This window comes from Mixophyes fleayi, chromosome 2, assembly GCF_038048845.1.
Source record: "Mixophyes fleayi isolate aMixFle1 chromosome 2, aMixFle1.hap1, whole genome shotgun sequence".
NCBI lineage: Eukaryota > Metazoa > Chordata > Amphibia > Anura > Limnodynastidae > Mixophyes > Mixophyes fleayi.
In genome coordinates this window covers 16,239,025-16,258,821 of record NC_134403.1, presented here as the reverse complement: position 1 = coordinate 16,258,821, position 19,797 = coordinate 16,239,025, and the positions used below count along the sequence as shown (strand labels likewise).

The following is a 19,797-nucleotide window of genomic DNA, read 5'->3' as shown; positions in this document are numbered from 1 at the left end:
GTAGGCTGAACTAATAGCCTATCCATTAACTCTTGACTCGGAATACCACTAGTTCCTAGTGATATGTTAAGCTAAAAAGACTATGGCTGCCTCCAGTGTTTGTGGGTAACAAATAACATATATAATGTATAGATAGCAAATACACTTTGACAGTTTGCTGCTGAGTCGGGGAGATAGCTAAAGCTCCCAGCGGGAAACCTGGGCCCGCTTGTAGGTCAAAAAGTATCCAATGCATTATAATCTCAAAAGATAGATAGAATACACAATAGATATACTTTTGTGGGCCTCAATTTCAAAAAATATATTTAAAAAAATTACTTTTTTAAATATTTCCAAGTTTAAAAAAAAATGCAAAAAAGTTATTAGCAGCAGAAACTAATTAATACAAATAATTATGTAGCTTTCAGGGGTGCATTTTTGGCTCAGACACCGTAGGTTTTAGTTTATAAGGGTTGCTACCCCTTTAATGCCAATCTAAAATATACTTTTCTGGATAATTACTTCTCAGAGCTCAAGTAAAGTATATTTAATTATACACGGGTGTAAATGCTTTGGGGAAAAAATTGAATCTGACAGATCAGTGTAACAATTTAGGTTTTGTTATTTAAAGGATGGTTTTGTGTGTGACTCAATGTATAGACACAAATTCTTGTGCTGTCTGAAACATTTAAGTCCTGTCTAATATAATCACTGCTCATGATTTGTGTCTACACATTGTGATAATGAAACATTTTACCGGCTGCTGAAAGCAATAGATTCATGGAATCTTATGAATCATGACTTGAATCAATGGGGTTTGTATTAAATATACAGGAAATGTTGTGGAGTGTTGCGAAATGGTAATTTATTGGAAATGAATTTAGAATAATTTATTTAAAAACTATTTTAAATGCATAAACGCTTACAATAGATGTGTGTTGCAATAAACTATTCATTGCAAAGATAAATAGGACCTGTCATCTTTTTTGTTCACTATTATTATTATTAGTTCCCACTACTCGGAAACACTCATTTACTTGGCTGACCGCAGCTGTAGACGGCCTCTGTGCTAATAACAGAGAGAACGGGTTTCCCCAGCAGAGCTTCCTTCTAAAGCCCTGCACTAAGGCATGGGGAAGGTGGTTGGAGGTGTTTAAAGACAGAAGTCATTGGCAAAAACATTTTTTACTACTGAGACAGCAGTTCTTTAATTAGATTCCCACCTTCAGAAACCCTTCCGCTATAGTGCCTTCTGTGTATCCCTCACCTGGGGCTCCCGACTTTCGTCCCTCCACTATTTCCTTTCTATTCCTGCTGGAACCACCCCAAATTTTGAGGCCATCCGTTTACTAGACCAAGTAAGCTATAAGTAAAAATGCCATGCTTCATCTGAAGCCCTCTCGCCTCCGGTCTGTCAAAGCTGCAGGGCAGCGTTATTGCTCAGTATCGTTAAGCAGCCTTGGCAAGATTTTGTTCATATATTGCAGTGATAAGAGATTCTGTTATCGCCGATAAGAGATTTTTGCTATCGCTGTGATAGCAATTAAAACTCATCCTCTGTTAGATAAATAGGCCCCTATTTTACCGGAGAAAATAAAACCATCATAATCATATAGTGCTACAAATCTGCAGCGTATTTACAATAATATTTTTGATAAATGTGAAGTTTAGGCCTCTTACATTTTTCCTTTAAAACTTGGCTCAGTGTAACAAGTGTGTTTAGTCCCACTGAGTCTTAGTTCAGGAATAAATTTAACTCTGTCCCAGATTTCTTTGTTGGGCTGAAAATTGATCTTGAATAAAATACCCGAAGGATCGGATACATGAAACAGCCCCCGGGATTTATGACTGTCAATAAGTAAAGTAAATCTGACTGCTCTACTTGAAGGTTTCTTTCCCGGCATTTCAGTTGTCTTGTAAGAACTCACCCTATAACTTACCGTTAATGAGGTTCTACTTATTCCTGGAAAACACATTATAAGAAATAATGTTTGTTGATGAAGTCAGCAATATATTTGTAAATACAAACTGTGCATTGTTTCAGCAGAGGTAACGGGTTCTTTAGTGAAAAGGATCATTTTGATACATGATAACTATTAAGAAAACACAGCTATTTTTAGGCACATATTGAAGTAATATAAACCAGGTTTTTCATAAGCACATCTGCTCACTTTTCTTTAAAAGGGAACTGCGTCTATTCAATTTTTATTTTCCCCGGATGATAAAAAGGATAATTTGAAAAACACAGTTATTCATTTTTCTTCTGCATTCCAGTTAAACCACATATTTAAAGCAGCAATCCCACATAGAATGTTTTCTTTTTTTTCACTCTTTAAACAGCAAGTTAAGTTACCTTTTAAGAAAGCATCTCATTTATCTTAGCTGTCATTCTGAAAATCATTTTCTCCTTTTCAAAATCTCTCTGAAGGGCAGATAAGTGTGGCTGGCAGTCACACACACACACACACACACACACACACACACACACACACACACACACACACATCCACAGCTCTCAGCATGTAATGTGAGGGGGGGGAGAAGGAGGGGGAGAATTTTACAGTGCAGACAGAGCTCAGGAGGATGGTCCAAGACCTCTCAGCTCTCTTTGCCACCCATTTCACATAAAAAATAAAATTCATCCATCGGGGCATTGCCTTAATTTTCCTTGCTGCCACTCTGCATTAGCCTCCCCTCTCTGCCAGTCGCTACACTGGCTTCTCCTCCCCTTACATTTCCAGTCTCATCTCTCTCCACAGTCCCTCCCTGTGCATTCTGTCAATGACCATCTCCTCTCCACCTCATTCATCACCTCCTCTCACTCCTGCCTCCAAGACTTCTCCCGTGCTGCTTCCCTCCTCTGGATCTCACTCCTTCTCCCAGTCTGGCTTTCCAACTCTCTCCAGAGCTTGACATGGCCTCTCTAAACCCATTTCTTCATCAAAGTCTACAAAATCTCCTCCTGTACTCATCCCTTCTCCCTCCCTTCCCGCTGTCCAGTTCCATCAGTGTCACGCCGTTTGTCTAGCCCTTCCCTCTAACATGTAAACTCTCAGGAGCAGGACCCTCTTCCCTCTTGTTCTGCCTTTCATTACCTATGCCACCAGCTAACCTATGTCTTCCCCCCTGTCCTCAACCAGTGCCTCTGATCCTGTTGACTGCGCCTACACTCCTGGGTACAGGTTCAAATTGTGCTGATTTGCTCCCCTCACCTCCTATGCTTATATCTTGAGTCACAGTAAGAGGCTATTCCATGCCTAGCACTTAATTTCCTGCGGGTTTGACTATTCATTTGCTGTGTTTTTTATTGCTTTGCCTATTTTCTTTTGTACTGTTTATGTCTTTATTTCAATGTCCTGTTTGGTCATGTACTGTTTTACTGCATCCTGTCTGCTATCACCTTATAAATAAACAATAATAATAATGTGCCATGTGACTGTGGTTGCCATGATAGTCACATGACACTACGCAGAATTTTAGCCTGTCACAGTGATTCATGTTCAAAAACATGGGATTACTGCTATAAGCCATTTTAAACATTTCTGCTTGGGCATTGTATGCCCCATCAAACCTACATAAAGTGAGTTTGAAAATATACTGGTATGAACTTTCACATGCTCCTCCCCTTCCTGTTGCAGACTTTGGCAGCCCGCCAGCAGAACTCTGCAACCTTTGATTCTCTATAAAATATAGTTTAATAACAAACAGCACTTAATACTACAGAGAAGCTAATAACCTCACATCACATCAAGTGATGTTGGACAGTAAATGCCACTGGGGCAGCACTATTTTTTGGGGTAACGAGCAGGATAAAGAATTGAGGGAATCGGAGTGAAAGAGGGTGGGAGTAGGGGGTGATGGGTAATTACTGGGAATGGTTAGTGGTCAATACTATTACTGGTGACTGTTAACTGCCCATTACTATTACTGGTTACTTATTTCTGTACATTGCTATTACTGATGACATATTATTATTGTTATTGCTATTACTGCTAGCATAACACTGGGCACTAGTAGCATTTGTGACATTATTGGACATTACTACAACAGTAGGCATATTATTGGGCGCTACTACTGCTTGTTCATATTACTGGACATCACTGCTGGCATACTTGGCACTGCTGATGATGACTAGTAGCTAGTAGTACTTGCCAACTCTCCCAGAAAATCCAGGAGACTCCCGAAATTCGGGTAGGTCTCCCGGACTCCCAGAAGAGCAGGCAGGTATCCCGCATATGGCAACTTGCTCATCAAAATTAAGCGATTTGCGGTGAATGGCGTCATTTTGGCCTCGTCCCCGCGACAAAATGCCATTTTTGCCATGGGGGGGCTCGGCCAAAGTGGCGCGATTCACCACGCCCAGCCCCTCCCACCCTCCAACCACGCCCCCTGACGGGATCACCCGGATATTAAGTTTTAAATGGTTGGCAAGTACGAGCTGGTATAAATACTCAGCCCTAGAGTCTCATAGTAACAGTATTACATTCCTATTGCACCTCAGGTTCTTAACCAAATGCACATACAACATTAATAAATATAAAATGTTTTCTTTTTATTAATCTTTATTTACCGTATATACTCGAGTATAAGTCGACCCGAATATAAGCCGAGGCACCTAATTTTACCACATAAAACTGGGAAAACTTATTGACTCAAGTATAAGCCTAGGGTGGAAAAGAGCGCTAATTTACCTTGAAGCAAAGTAGATAGTTTTGAAGTGTAACCTTATTTTGAAAATTTACAGTGCACTGTAAATTAAAAAAGAGAGAGAGAGAGAAAGAGAGAGAGAGAGAGAGAGAGAGAGAGAAGAGAGAGAGAGAGAGAGAGAGAGAGAGAGAAAGAGAGAGAGAGAGAGAGAGAGAGAGCTTTTTCACTTATCCCAGTGGAACGCATATGCGTTCCAACAACAGGAAGTTCGGCATTTGGAACGCAAGTTTGCGTTCCAAATGCCGAACTTCCTGTTGTTGGAACGCATATGCAGAAGTTAACAGCCGAGGGACCGGACACCAGGTAAGTTCACCCGTGTATAAGCCGAGTGGCCTTTTTCAGCATACAAAAATGTGCTGAAAAACTCGGCTTATACACGAGTATATACGGTTCTTATTTTTAACATTTTAATGCACTGCCTTATGGAAGATGTGGGGGCTGCATGTGAGGACCCCTGAATCTAGCGCGGTGCCCTCATCTGTCTTCTGTATGTTTCAGGCAGCCAAATAGGTGCTTTTGTGCTTTAAAAAAAATGTACTGTGCCTCCATAAGAAGCTTGAATCTGTAGTCTATAATTATGTATTTGTTGCATTGGGCTTTCCTAGAGCATATTCTTAATGATCTTCATGTCACTGTGTTTCTCTCTGCTGAATGGCAGTGCAGAGTCAATGTGTGAGAACTTGCTCAGCGACCGAGTGAAGTGAAAGTGGAGAATTTCCAGAGAGATCAATAAAACAGAGGCTACAGTTTACTTCACTGCAAGGGATGAGCTACTCTCACAAGGAACTTGTTAAAATAAAGTTATGTCATTGAATCCGTGCTGTTTTGTAGAAGATTATAAGACGCTAGTTCCCGAAAGTTCCAACTTCTCAGATATCCTCCTGGTATTCGCAGTAAAGCTGTGCGCTGGCTCATTGATCTGAGAGCCCACACCCTGATATCTGGGATTTAAAAGCTATTCTGTCTGACACATTGGAGGCTTCCTGTCCATTCAGCCCACTAATATAAGTGGACTGTAAATCTGCTGTCCTGCGCTCTGCGTTTCATCTGGCGTAGACTTTGATTTGACAGTTCTATATTTTTATGACCCCGATACATTACACAGGAGACATGTGAGCGATTTTGCACAGTATGATTAACATTACCATAAAAAAATACATACTGCGCTTGTCAGGCTCCCTGCTTTTTATAAATTCAGCCTGTGCAGCACTTTCATTCCTCGTTTGTTGGAAACAGTTTCAGGGAACGCGGGTATGTTTATTTTAATGTATTTAATTGTAGATTCTTTGTGGCTGGTACAAGTACAGATAGACAGGTCATCAGAGATAGATTATCAGTACAGTATATCTGTGTGATATCCATGAGAGAAGGAAGGGAAACACATTAGTAGAAGTGGTTGTAGGGTAAAGTACATCCATCATTTGTGCATCATTGGTGGCATTATTTACAGGCTGAACCAAAATCCAGCTGATTTATTTACTATGAATGTTATGCCTCATGCCTCAGTTGTGTTGTTTATTACAACAACTATATTATAGTTGAGGGTCTATAAAGTCTTTTCATGGTGTCCTGAATAGACACCAGTTTCTATAAGTGTGTGCGAGGGCCTGTATATGAGTCCAACAATCTGTACGCTGTACTTCTGGGAGCTTGCAGGGCTGTCAATCAGACTCAGTCTGTCAGTCGTCTCTTCCTGTCTCTCAGCCTGTGACTGTCATTCAGCCTCAGCTTTTCACTCAGCCTCAGCCTGTCAGTCAGCCTTTGGCTGTCACTCAGTCAGAGCCGTAACTAGGGTGGTGCGGGCGGTGCCGTCGCCCAGGGCGCAAGCCCAAGGGGGCGCAGCAGCCACCCGCTACCTTCCTCTCTGTGGCATATAGTACATTTGATGACTTGTATTGCATCCCTGCCCGCCGCCGCCCCTATCATCAATCCTTGCCCCTCTTAGTATCACTCACTCTCTTGGTGTTTGCCCAAGCACTGAGCTCATTCGGTTCACAGACTCCTTTTTCTTAGTTTGTTTAGACCGACATATTCGCAGCTCTGTAGATTTCTTGCAGTCTGACTAGTCACTGCGATCTCTGCACTGTTGTGTCAGAACAACGAGCGGCGTGTCCTATGGTTGCTAGGAGACAACTGTTATGCGCTTCCAGTGCAGAACGCCTGGGTCGAGAGCGCGCTTCGGAATTTTACTACCTGATCACGTGGCGAGACTACAGGAGCAGTGTTTCAAAACCAGATATGTTCTTTATGTGCGTCCTCTTATTTTACATATGTTTTTGCCTATTAGGACTGTAGAAAGGTATATGCAGGGACAACCTTTGTTTGAAGGTATTTAACGGTTCTTTTGTTGGTGATTGGTTCTATGTACTTGAAAAAAAGAAGTGGAGGTCTTGTTATACCATGATGGGATAACGGGATAGCTGGCTGGCCCACTGATCGGAGCTATGGACCACCCATAAAGGGAGGATTATTTTTTATTATGCATAAAAATCCAGTTCAGTTCAAATTGTAACTGTAATTTCCATAATTCATCTCACCTTCCTATCACTTGATAAAACCCACTAACACCTAATGATGTGTTAATGTTTTCCTCTCTTAAACCACTCTAAACACAGCTGCATATCTGCTAACTGTCCTGATTATTGTGAAACAATCCTGCTAGTGCATTTCTGGTTTTGGCAGCTTACCACTTCACGCCTATGACCACAACTTTTGTGACATGGCCACACCCACTTGGGAAATGTCACTCCCACTTCGATGGGGGGCGCCGGTGCCCTGTCTCGCCCAGGGCACTGAAATGTCTAGTTACGACACTGCACTCAGTCTCTGATTTTCACTCAGCCTCAGCCTCTTCTTGTCACTCAGCCTCATCTTGTCACTCAGTCTCTTCCTGTCTCTCAGCCTGTGACTGTCATTCATCCTCAGCCTGTCACTCAGCCTCTGTCACTCAGTTGCAGCCTTTTCTTGTCACTCAGCCTCAGCCTGTCACTCACCCTCTGCTTATCACTCAGCCTTTGGCTGTCACTCAGTCTCTGCTTGTCACTCAGCCTCAGCCTGTCACTCAGTCTCTCTTTGTCACTCAGCCTCAACCTGTCACTCAGCCTTTGGCTGTCACTCAGCCTCAGCCTGTCACTCAGTCTCTGTTTGTCACTCAGCCTCAACCTGTCACTCAGCCTTTGGCTGTCACTCAGTCTCTGCTTGTCACTCAGCCTCAGCCTGTCACTCAGTCTCTGCTTGTCACTCAGCCTCAGCCTGTCACTCAGTCTCTGCTTGTCACTCAGTCTCTGCTTGTCACTCAGCCTCAGCCTGTCACTCAGTCTCTGCTTGTCACTCAGCCTCAGCCTGTCACTCAGTCTCTGCTTGTCACTCAGCCTCAACCTGTCACTCAGCCTTTGGCTGTCACTCAGCCTCAGCCTGTCACTCAGTCTCCGCTTGTCACTCAGCCTCAGCCTGTCACTCAGTCTCAACCTGTCACTCAGCCTGTCACTCAGTCTCCGCTTGTCACTCAGCCTCAGCCTGTCACTCAGTCTCAACCTGTCACTCAGCCTCAGCCTGTCACTCAGTCTCTGCTTGTCACTCAGCCTCAACCTGTCACTCTGCCTCTGATTGTCACTCATCCTCAACCTGTCACTCAGCCTCAGCTTCAGCTTGTCACTCACCCTATGTTGAGCTGAGTATGCGGAGTATGCCAGCAGTGATAGTGCCCAGTAATATTCCCATAGTAACAGTTATTCCCAATCATATGCCACCAACTATCAGGGCTGGGACAGGGCATCACCACACCCTGTAGTAAAGTTTAGGTACATGCTGGTGATGTCCCTGTATCCTCCCGAGCCCCCCTGCTCTGTTCTGAAAAGAGCAAAGAGAGAGAGGGCTTCTTCTGTGCCAATGTGCATGCGCCACTCCGAATAAGGAAGACGCTCTGCTCATTTCAGAACAGAGCGGTAGCTTGAGAGTTGATGGGGTCACTGGGGTGCGGGGAGTCTCCCGTGTGTAAAGTGACGGATGCTTGTAGTGCCCAGTATTATGCCAGCCGTAACTGTCCAGTAATATGTCATTCAGTAATGCAGTGGCTTCCTGTGACCTCACCTTATTACAATCCACCACAGAACCTGCATTTTCTGTATGTGTCCCTTATTGTAGGGCACCTAAAACACTGAGTGACATAATGGCTCCACAGCATATTGCGCCTTGCAGATTGTCTCTTTTCTGTGTACTAGGTTGTGATATGTGAAACTGCGGCTTCAAAGACCTCTGTACTCGCACATTTCAATGATTTTATTAGTTGTACTTGTCCTAAGTTACTGCTCTTCATTTGGGAATAGTAGGGAGGTCCGGCCAGTCTACACTTCTTGACAATCATCAGGAGAAATCTGTACTCCCAACATTTATAAATGAAAAATCAGGACAAAATGAACCTTGCCCACTCTCCACCCAAACCAGAGCCCTGATCCGTCCAACCACACTCACATTCCAATGATTGCATGCTGACGTTAGGGTGGGCTCCAACCCATTAAGGATTGGAACAGTCCAATCACAATCTGGACTTTTGGAAGGTATGGAAATGATGGACCTGATTCATTAAGGTGCTAAAACGAACGTATTGAGCATTTCTTTTTTAAAATGCTCGTAATTCAGGCATACGTGCCTCTGTATTCAACTACAAGTGGATTTGAAGAAACGTCTCGTGTTGAATACGGGTCTAGGTGCGCTCTGCTCTGATAGACACAATACACTGCAGGATACGTACAATGCATATGTGGAAGTCCCAGCAGAACACACAGAATTTTTATTTTTAATGTAACCTATCAATAATATAGTCATTAATTACAAAACATAAAAAAATAAAATACAACATCCACCCCCCCAATAAAATACATTTATCAGAATGTTATTAATGTTTACTGTACATAAAATACATTGTTACAACTGCTTCTGATTTCAAACACATGTTCTAGCTGCATATACAGCCATCATCACTAGTAATCAGCACTTACACCCGACCTGTAGCTGGAGCAAGAGGTATGTCAGAAAAACACGTACCTAAGAGGTGCTCAAAGCTTGAATCGGACGCTGCTGCGTGCACTGAGCTTGGCGCTCCCTTACTGTACATTAACTACGTACATACGGCCAGTCCCCTCCATGTTCCGCTCCTGAAATCATAGGCTGTAGTAAGGGTCATTTGCGTCGGAAGATGAATTGCATTCACTTGCGCTCTCTGTTATACAGTTTCGTTCTGGGCATGCGCAGAGCGATTTACTGTAAAATATGGCATATATCTACATATGCGTTCCTTGATGAGTCAGTCCCTGTATGTGCATCTGTGAAAGCCGCATTCTAGTGTCCTTCATGGTTGTTCTTAGGTATTTACCGAGACGCATTAATAAACATAAGGTTTTTTTGGCATTATAAATGTCCGTGATTGTGGCGTTACAACAGCAGTGGACCTTAGTTATGGAGCGGACTGGATGTGCACCGAAAGATAACTTAATTTCCACCAGTGCACCGTGACTTCTTCCCTTTGCATTTCAAGGTACATGGGTGCTCTCCACTAGCAGAAGACGCCTAGATTTCTGGGGAAGCCAGAGAACCGTGTAAAAGTCCCATCAACTGTCCAACCCCCGACCACTTTATAACCAGCTCTTTCATTTAATAAATCTTTCCATTTTTCTTCTAAAACGCTTCTCGATTTAGACTACAATTATGTCTTAACGGTTGGACTGAGTGAATATCTGTACTCTCCTTGTTACATGTGGCTCTATTGGACGCTTAAAGCTTTATTTAAATTGAACAAAGTGAGCCTGAGTCATTAAGGAGAGCAAAGCATAAAAAAGGAGTAACTTTGCACCTGGGCGAAACCATGTTGTATTGGAGAAGGGGGGGGGGGGAGTAAATTTGAAATGTGGGGAGAGATTTATAGTTGGGGTAGGGCATGTCCTAGATCAACTTTAAATATTGGTGCAAAAATAAAGCTATCAAATATTTGTGTGCTAAGTGAAAAAACAGCCAGTATTTAACTTGTGTGCAAAATAATAAACTCATTTGCACCCCTTGAATTATAACATGGTTTGTCCCAGAGGAAATGCATTCCTTTTTTTTTGCCTCACTTTGCCGCTGTGTCTGAAAATGTCCTTTTCCAATAAAGTGCGAATAGAAAGTGCGTCCCATTAAAAGTATTGGATTTGACGCAGTCTGCGGCAGGTCACACTTGTGCAGAGCACAGCCAGTAATGCTGCTCAAAATGTGACCGTTTCATGGCTTTACGTCATATCAGTATTCTGGCTCTGCAGAATGAAATCTTGTTATTGCTCTGCTCTTCCAAAGAGTGCACAGCGCTGCGCCGACTGCTTACATAGCGAGAAACGCTGCCGTTCCACCCAGCTCCTCCCACCCACCGCTACAGCCCGCTCCTCTGCAAATGCCACTATCTTTCTAAACAAATCCATGTGCATTGCCAGAAATGTAGGTGCAATGGTGCAAATCAAGGCCTCACAACACGGTCAGAGATTATTCTGCCCTGTGTCTTGTTCATTTTACTCATCGTAAATGATCTTTAGCATCCTACCTATAGGATCATCATCATCATCACCATTTATTTATATAGCACCACTAATTAGCATTGTACAGAGAGCTCATTCACATCAGTCCCTGCCCCATTGGAGCTTACAGTCTAAATTCCCTAACATACACACACACACACACACACACACACACACACACACACACACACACACACACACACACACACAGAGACTAGGGACAATTTTGATAGGAGCCAATTAACCTACCAGTATGTTTTTGGAGTGTGGGAGGAAACCGGAGCACCCGGAGGAAACCCACGCAGACACGGGGAAAACATACAAACTCCACACAGATAAGGCCACGATTGGGAATTTAACTCATGACCCCAGCGCTGTGAGGCAGAAGTGCTAACCACTGAGCCACCGTGCTGCTCCACTATCAATAATTAATGAAAATTTCTTGTTTTACATCTATCTCATAATTCCATTTTTTAGCTATTTACCATTGTAAACTCTCTACTGCTTTGGATAAACAATCTTGCATTAACTCTCCTGCCCCACGTATTGCTTTTCACAATCCGTCTTCTGCTACTGTGTATTTATAAAGAGTCTGTCAAATATAATTCTTCCCTTTGTGTCCTCTTCACCACATCTGCACAATGCAATCCCCTCTGACCTCCTGCAGGGTTCACAAAACTGGTTTTATCTACGACTGACATGACCTGTGGATAGCAAACAGTCCCTGCCAATCTCCAAACCTGAAAAAGTGAGAATTAAATATTCTCTCCTGTTTTAACCACATACGTCAGTTGCAGATACTGTAACGTGCAGCGTGTTTTTATTTCCATTCAACTTTTTTATAGAAGCAAAACATTTAAAAAAGAAACTAAAAATGTTAAAGAGGTTTCCCGTGTATTATATAAATATATAACTATAGGTGTTGCCTTTATTCTGTGCTCTTCAGCACTCTCTATCTATAATCAGGCAGCTGTGTAAGCTCTGTTATGCTTTCTGCCTTGGATGCGACTGTATCCAGATACCGGCTGTGCGTCCTAAACAAGGACAACACTAAAGAACAGATCATATAACAACATATCGGAAAGTACTTAAGGAAGATAGAAAGATTAAGTTATTTGTTTTGTAAAAGTCGCTGAAGAGTGTGTGCAAGCCACTAAGGTCACTGTATAAGCCACTTTGGGGGGTATTCAATTGTCCGAGATTTTTTATTCTCCCTGCAGCGTAAAAAAAAAAATCTCCCGCGGGTTTTTAAATGCAGTAGCGACTGTTTTTAGTTAGCGCAGCGCGAAAACTTGTGCAATTCAATTGAAAAAGAGGGAACGTTGCCCCCGCACGTTAAACATTGTGTTTGTGAGATTTTAGGGGAGTGAAGGAGAGTTTTAACGCGGTCATGTATAACACAAAAAAAGGTTAGATTGCATTACACATTGATAATATCTACATTACAGTACTTTCTTTTAGCATATTTTTTTATTTAACTAATTTTTACCATACAATCATCTATACCATGTCAAAACACATTACTACATTCATATTTGTACCAAAAACATACATATATATAATAATTTAGTGATTTTATTTTATTTATTTTTTTATGTTAATTTTATTTCATTATTTATTCACAAAAATATGAACTTTTACATGTTAGGCATTAGTGATAAACATACGTTTAACTTTTTTTTCCACATTATTACATGATTTCACATACTTTTCAAAGGTTTTTTATTTTTAACACACCCCAAAGAGGTGCGAGCTAAAACAGCATATTTGCCTGTTTAACGCGCCGCGTTGAAAAACAATTGAATAGCTTATAACGCGGCTGCCTCTCGCATACCCTATACTTTCAATAGACCTACTGGAGCGCGAGAGGAACGTTTCATAAAAAAATAACTGAGCGTTAAAAATGGAATTGAATTGTGGGTAAAGTTAACCCGCCCGAAAATGATAGAAAACAGCGTTAAAATGACTTAACGCAGTCAAAGAAAACTAACTCGCTGACAATTGAACACCCCCCTTTGGGTAAGATGCAAAAGTAAAATAAATAAATAACTAGGAGAACAGAATCTGTAATGTAAAACTGTGTGCTGGTACCGTCTTTGGTAATTGTTCCAGATTGGTGACATCATTCTATTACATGCCTCATCAAGGACGTAAAACGTAAATAATGTCATTTAAACAAATTGCCCAGCTGCACTTCGCCCCTAAGGCCAAAAAAAATAAGTTAAAATAAATCCACATTTATTAATAACAAAGGGAAAATAAGAATATTGTTGCAAGCCTTCTGCATCTGGTGCCATTAATTGATGCACAATTGATTAGCGCTTAGCTTGGCGGGCACATTCCATAGAGCCGTGGCATTTAAGGACATTTAAACAGCATGTCAGTGGCATCTGTGCACGCTCACACAATGCATTTTATTAGCACCGATACGGTGGCTCTATTCAATATAACTTGATGCATGAGCTGCCAGGTTATGTCTGACAGTAATTCGCCTCTTTGAATGCTGAAAACAATGACATATGCCGTTAAGTGATTAACTCCCATTGTTCCCTTTCAGACAATGCAACAAAACATCGAACGGCAGCGACAGTTGTGACTTAATGTGTTGCGGGCGAGGTTACAACCCCTACATGGACAAAGTGGTGGAGAGATGTCACTGCAAATACCACTGGTGTTGCTATGTTACCTGCAAGAAATGCGAGAGGACTGTGGAGAGATACGTTTGCAAATGAGAAGTTCTGTGTCCAGTTTGGATTCCGAGTAAAAACCAAAGCACTGTGGTTGGAAGGACTTTCTTTTAATCTGCTCTTTGCATGGACAAAGTTCATTTCAAAAAGTATGCCAAATAAGTTTTAATAATATACAGAGTAAGGAAAAAAAAAAATATCAGACATCTAATTATATTTTTGTGGACCGACGTGAATGTTTTTTTGAAAAGACACAAATCAAGGACTCCGATCGCAGTTTGTGTAGGCCGACGACCCCCAGATGTCCGCCAGATTGTAAATACTCACGGTGAAATGACGTTATTTCCAGTGTAATTATATCATGGCGCTGTGCTTGACCCACTGCTGTTTAACAACTACGGAGAATAAGGGATATTAAGCTTGTGGAAGCGCTATGTGAAGCCCATCACACGTATATTCCAGTGGGCTCCATCTGGAAACTGCTACAAACCAACAAGAGTGCAATGGATCCCGTTCAGACTCGCTTTATCGACGATTGTTTACATTCTTCAGAATTCCGTCCCCCACGGAACTCGTTCGTTCCGAGCATCTCAACTCATCGCCCAGACAACAGTGTCCTCCTGCCACTGTCGGTGGATGTACAAATTTTCATTTGTATGCAAAACATACAGAGAGATATTTATAAATATAGCAATTGCTTTTTTTTCGTTCCCCCCTCGTACCTTTTTATATATAATTATAAATGTAAGTAAACCGCTTAAAGTTTGTATGAAATAAATGCTACAAAAAAAGGTAAATATAAAAATGGTTTTTACAATATATTTTTATATTAGTTTTCTATACTATTTTATGAAATGCCACTTGTAAATATGCAACTTACGGTTTTTATATAGGTAAAGAGTATATACCTTTTTTTCGTTTTGCTGGGGTTAGGTTTTGTAAGGAAATCTGATTCATTGGTAGCCTTAATAATAAAACTGGCTACATATTAGGACAATTAGCGTTCACACATCTCAGCACTTTTTCTTTAATATATAATACCAAATTTTGCCATTTGTTATCCATAGGTACCTAACTCAGTTCACAATAGTTGTGAACGGGACAGAGAATTAGATTTTTTTAAGAACTGGAGTAAAAAAGTATTATGAAATTCTATTATTAGAAATGGATACTCTATACCTAATCCTAAAATAATAATACATAGTTTAACTTTCTTAAAGTTGCCACTTGGTTTTCTATATGCAATAAGAATTTTTGATGAAAATGTCTAAATATTTTCACAATGGATCCACCCACAAATTTTTAATCGGTTTTGTGATGAACGATTATCTAAGTAAAATAACAGAATAAATTACTTAGGAGGCACTTATCTTAATTGGAATAAACCATGAAAGCTTCAAAATCCAGAAATGATTTGGCATAAGATCAATATTACCGGAATTTAAATTGTTAGGAGCACATTTTGTAATATTTCCAAAATCTCAAATTTTCCTTTTAGGTTTGTCTTAAATTCAATTTCAAATGTTAAAACTTGGACTGTCCAGTACACTTGAAGGTACGAGTTTTATTCCATTGGACTTAAACAACCAAAAGTCATCTAGAAGTTAATATTTTTTTGGGGTAAAAAAACAGGATATATCAGAAATATTTGGTGTCTATGCACATTTCTCATCCTAGATATATAAAACTATTTATTTTCTTTTAAGTTAAACTGTTGTATCATTTTGCTTATTATGGCAAAACAAAATATTAAACATATTCCCCACATCTATTTAGGATATTAAAGTTTTCTTTTTTTAAAAAAAGAACAAAAAAAAAACCACTTGTCGTGTCATTATCGTTTTAGGAAGTGAAAGGGTTCATGCACAGACCCATATTTGTTGTTACATTGTTGCCCGGCTTTCGGCCGAATTGTATCATATTTGTGCGGATTTAAAGATTCAAATAAATAACTAACTATAGAAATAGTACACTAGTATCTGCAAAATTAATATCCCGAACCTACATGATTAGTAAAAATAATATTTCCAATGTCAAAATAAAAAAATGGGAGATATTTGGTTTAAGAACTTTATTAGGTATATTTGCAATCTAAGCATGAATTTAGGTGGATTCTATATGAACTTTAGAACATAGCAGATATGATTTTATTGTGGGGGAAAAAACATGTTAGCTTGATATATGACAAGAATCATTTAAAAGATTTCCACTGAATCTGTATATTGTTTTCTTTACACATGTGTAAAAATAAATTCACCCCCAGGGTAAATGGAGATTTGTGCTTGTATAAAAACAGTTTTTGTCCAATTAATGTGTGCAAATAATTAGCACAAATAAGCTGATATAGGTCACGGCTAACCGTTATCGATTTGACTGAAAATAAATGTAATTGCATATATCCCTGTTTACATGTCTTTACCTGGAACAGCTCTTGAAACTTTATTCTTGCTGATTTTAAGGGCTATTTTTACTAAAGTGCAGGTTAGATAAAGTGGAGATGTTGTCTATAGCAACCAATCAGATTCTAGCTGTCATTTTGTAGAATGTACTAAATAAATGAAAGCTGATTGGTTGCTATGGGCAACATCTCCATTTTTTCAAACAAGCAGTTTAATAAAAAATACCTCTAATTCTTTGCAGGCTATGAATAGTTGTGTACAATTACTTTGTATGTAATGTTTCATGTTCTCTTTACTGCTGGATACTTCGGTTCAGATTTTCTTTACTTCTGGATAGAATGTTTCAGATTTTCTTTACTTCTGGATACTTTGTTTCACATTCTCTTTACTTCTGGATACTTTGTTTCAGATTACTTTTACTTCTGGATACAATGTTTCAGATTTCATTTACTTCTGGATATTTTGTTTCAGATTATCTTTACTTCTGGATACTTTGTTTCAGATTATTTTTACTTCTGGATACTTTGTTTCAGATTATCTTTACTTCTGGATACTATGTTTCAGATTCTCTTTACTGCTGGATACTTTGTTTCAGATTCTCTTTACTGCTGGATACTATGTTTCAGATTTTCTTTACATCTGGATACTATGATTTAGATTCACTTTACTGCTGGATACTATGTTTCAGATTTTCTTTACTTCTGGATACTTTGTTTCAGGTTCTCTTTACTGCTGGATACTATCATCATCATCATCACCATTTATTTATATAGCGCCACTGACTCCGCAGCGCTGTAGACATCAGTCCCTGCCCCATTGGAGTTTACAGACTAAATTCCCTAACACACACACAGACAGACAGAAAGAGAGAGAGAGAGAGAGAGAGAGAGACTAGGGTCAATTTTGATAGCAGCCAATTAACCTTAGATTCACTTTACTTCTGGATACTATGTTTCAGATTCTCTTTATTGCTGGATACTATGTTTCAGATTTTCTTTATTGCAGGATGAAATGTTTCAGATTTTCTTTGACATAAAATACATTTATTGTTTCACTCTCTACCCCATTGTTAAATAACTCAATAGTTGTCTTTTTTTTGTTGAGAATTATTAAAGGTTTGCTCTTCTTAAAATGTTTTGTCTGCCTGTAAACTATACGTCTGAACAAATGGCGATCTCCTGTGTTCAACAACTGAGGACTCGAAGGCTCATATGTGCTGGGAAATTGGACACAAATTAACAAACACTAATGAGCTTTAAACAAATTCCAGTGATGCACTGTAACGTGTTTTTCATGTGATTTGCTTTTATTAATACAATGTATTGTGCAGGTAGCACGTGGTAATGGTCATTCCATTTTATAAAATTGTAAACACAGTGTTAAATGCTTAGAACACAATGAAGGGGTCAGCACCACCAAAAAAGCGGAAAAGGTGCGATCAAGCACTAAAAGTTCTTCCTATTAAGATGGAAGAGGCACTGACAATGACTCAGGTTTTTATGTTTTGTGATTTTTTTCAGAAGACAGCGTCTACAAATCAATGCAACAAAAGTGTTTCACTGATTTGAATTTAAGTTGAAAGTCTACAGTGATAACATCTGCAGCTCCACCCCGCGGGGTCAGTTATTCAAACATTGGATCATTAGAATGAGGAGTTTTGTGCAAGATTTAAATATATGGAAAAAATAACAGATGGCTCCTACTTACCATTAAACCTAAAATACGTATCCCCTTACGGTACAACATATTGGACGTTTGTTTTTTCTTACATTGGTAGAGGAGGGGAGGTCAAAGGTCATAAGGGATTTGATGAGCGAGGTAGGTCTGATGATACGAATTAGCCTCATCAAGGTCCGCCCTCTTTGCAGGAAAGACAGACGGGATCCAGGTGACCCTCACTCTTTGCTGTATGTGATGGGGGCATATTTAATTAACACTAAAACTGTAGTCCTTTAAATGAAAAAGGCCAATAGGGTATATTTTCAGATGACACCTCCTCATTACACAATCATTCTTTAGGTACACTCTCTGGTATGTTCAAGATTACCTGGACCAACCAAAACCTTCCATTCTTGCTGCTCGGGTGGCGAGTGCTATATATGGACAAAATGGTAAAAACCCTTAGTGAGGGTTGCACTGACCAGCACATTCACATGTGGCGTTGGAGTTCTTATAAGATTAAGTGTTTCATTTGACAATGGTGTAGGGCACACAGGGGCAAACGCAGGATTTGTAGAGGGGGGGGGGGTTTCCACACCACGCCGCCAGTGGGCGTGACCAGCATGCATAGGGGCAAGGCTATGATTTTAGACAGTGCTTGGCTGCTCTCCAACTCTTCCTATCCCCATAATATACATGGGCAATGCTGTGTGCACTACTGTTAGGTGCACGCAGCTGTCCCTTTTCAAGCAGAGCTGTGTGAAGCAGGAGCAAGGTCCAGCCACCTCAATTATACAGTGCCCCAGGCTTGGAGGGGGGTTTCCAGGCACTAGGACCCCCCCTTCCCCCCCTTGGTTTGCCTATGGCACACAAACGTTTTGATGCTTCACCTGTGTTTTTTCTGTGTTGCGTCTTTGTGTGCAGGATGTGCATCTAAATGCCGATAACATATTGATTTGATCTCACTCTTTCCAGTGAGAAAAAAAACCAAAACTTTTTTGCCCATTTTTTTTATTATGCTTCTTTATTCTTTGTTGAAGATTTTATTTACTGAACTACAGGATTCTTGGATGTATTGAAAAAAAAAATGTATAAAAGATGCAGAAAAATGTACTAAAAAAAAAAGGGAATAGACACAGAGAAATAATCAAAAACAATAGAACAAAGACAGTATGTTGTCTATTCATGCCCGAGGCCTGGGGCAGATTATTACAGACAACTAAGCAGGTAGTTATGCAGAGCGTTTCGTAATCTGTTAGATGCTACTGATTAATATATGACACCATTAACCACAGATAAATTATATAGTAATCACCTAATACATAGTCAATGTAATCCAGATATAGTGCTAGAGCACTTCAATAATAAGAACATCTCTATTAAGATAAATGCTGGAGATCCAGTTTTCTAAGACAAGGAGGTAAATGTATCAAACGGAAGAGCAGAGATGTTGCCCACAGCAACCAATCAGAGTCTAGCTATCATTTATCTAGTACATGGTAGGAAATGATCGCTATAATCTGATTGGTTGCTATGGGCAACACCCCCACTTTTCCTTTTTAGAAGGTTTGATATATCTACCCCAAGGTCCTTTAGGACAACAGCTTCCCCTCTGTTTAATGGGTCTTTCTGTATCTATATTACAAAATAATTATCAAATAAAGTAAAAGGAAAATTAAAACAGCGTTTTTACTAAATGTTATAAAAATCATGGGATATAAACAGCAGGAATCAATCTGTCCGCAGCTGCTGCAGTTGTGAGCAGCGATACCTCCCAATATTTAGAGTCACAAAATCGAGACAAAATAAGTTCCATTCCTTTCCACC

At 40.1% G+C, this 19,797-nt stretch overlaps 1 protein-coding gene across 2 annotated transcripts in view; it reads left to right on the top strand.

The window, feature by feature from the left end:
* The window catches only part of WNT11 (Wnt family member 11), a 66,311-nt gene extending 48,637 nt beyond the window's left edge, over positions 1 to 17,674 (top strand). Inside the window, exons 6-7 of one of the 2 annotated variants that reach the window (XR_012688559.1) lie at positions 13,783 to 17,030; positions 17,239 to 17,674. Coding sequence is in view for 1 of the 2 variants with exons in the window: in XM_075198561.1 (XP_075054662.1) it covers positions 13,783 to 13,957 (175 nt within the window). In the remaining variant the exon portion in view is untranslated. Of the gene's footprint in view, positions 1 to 13,782 lie in introns of both variants that reach the window. The other variant, XM_075198561.1, reaches the window with a different exon arrangement.
* The last annotated feature ends 2,123 nt before the right edge of the window (positions 17,675 to 19,797 follow it).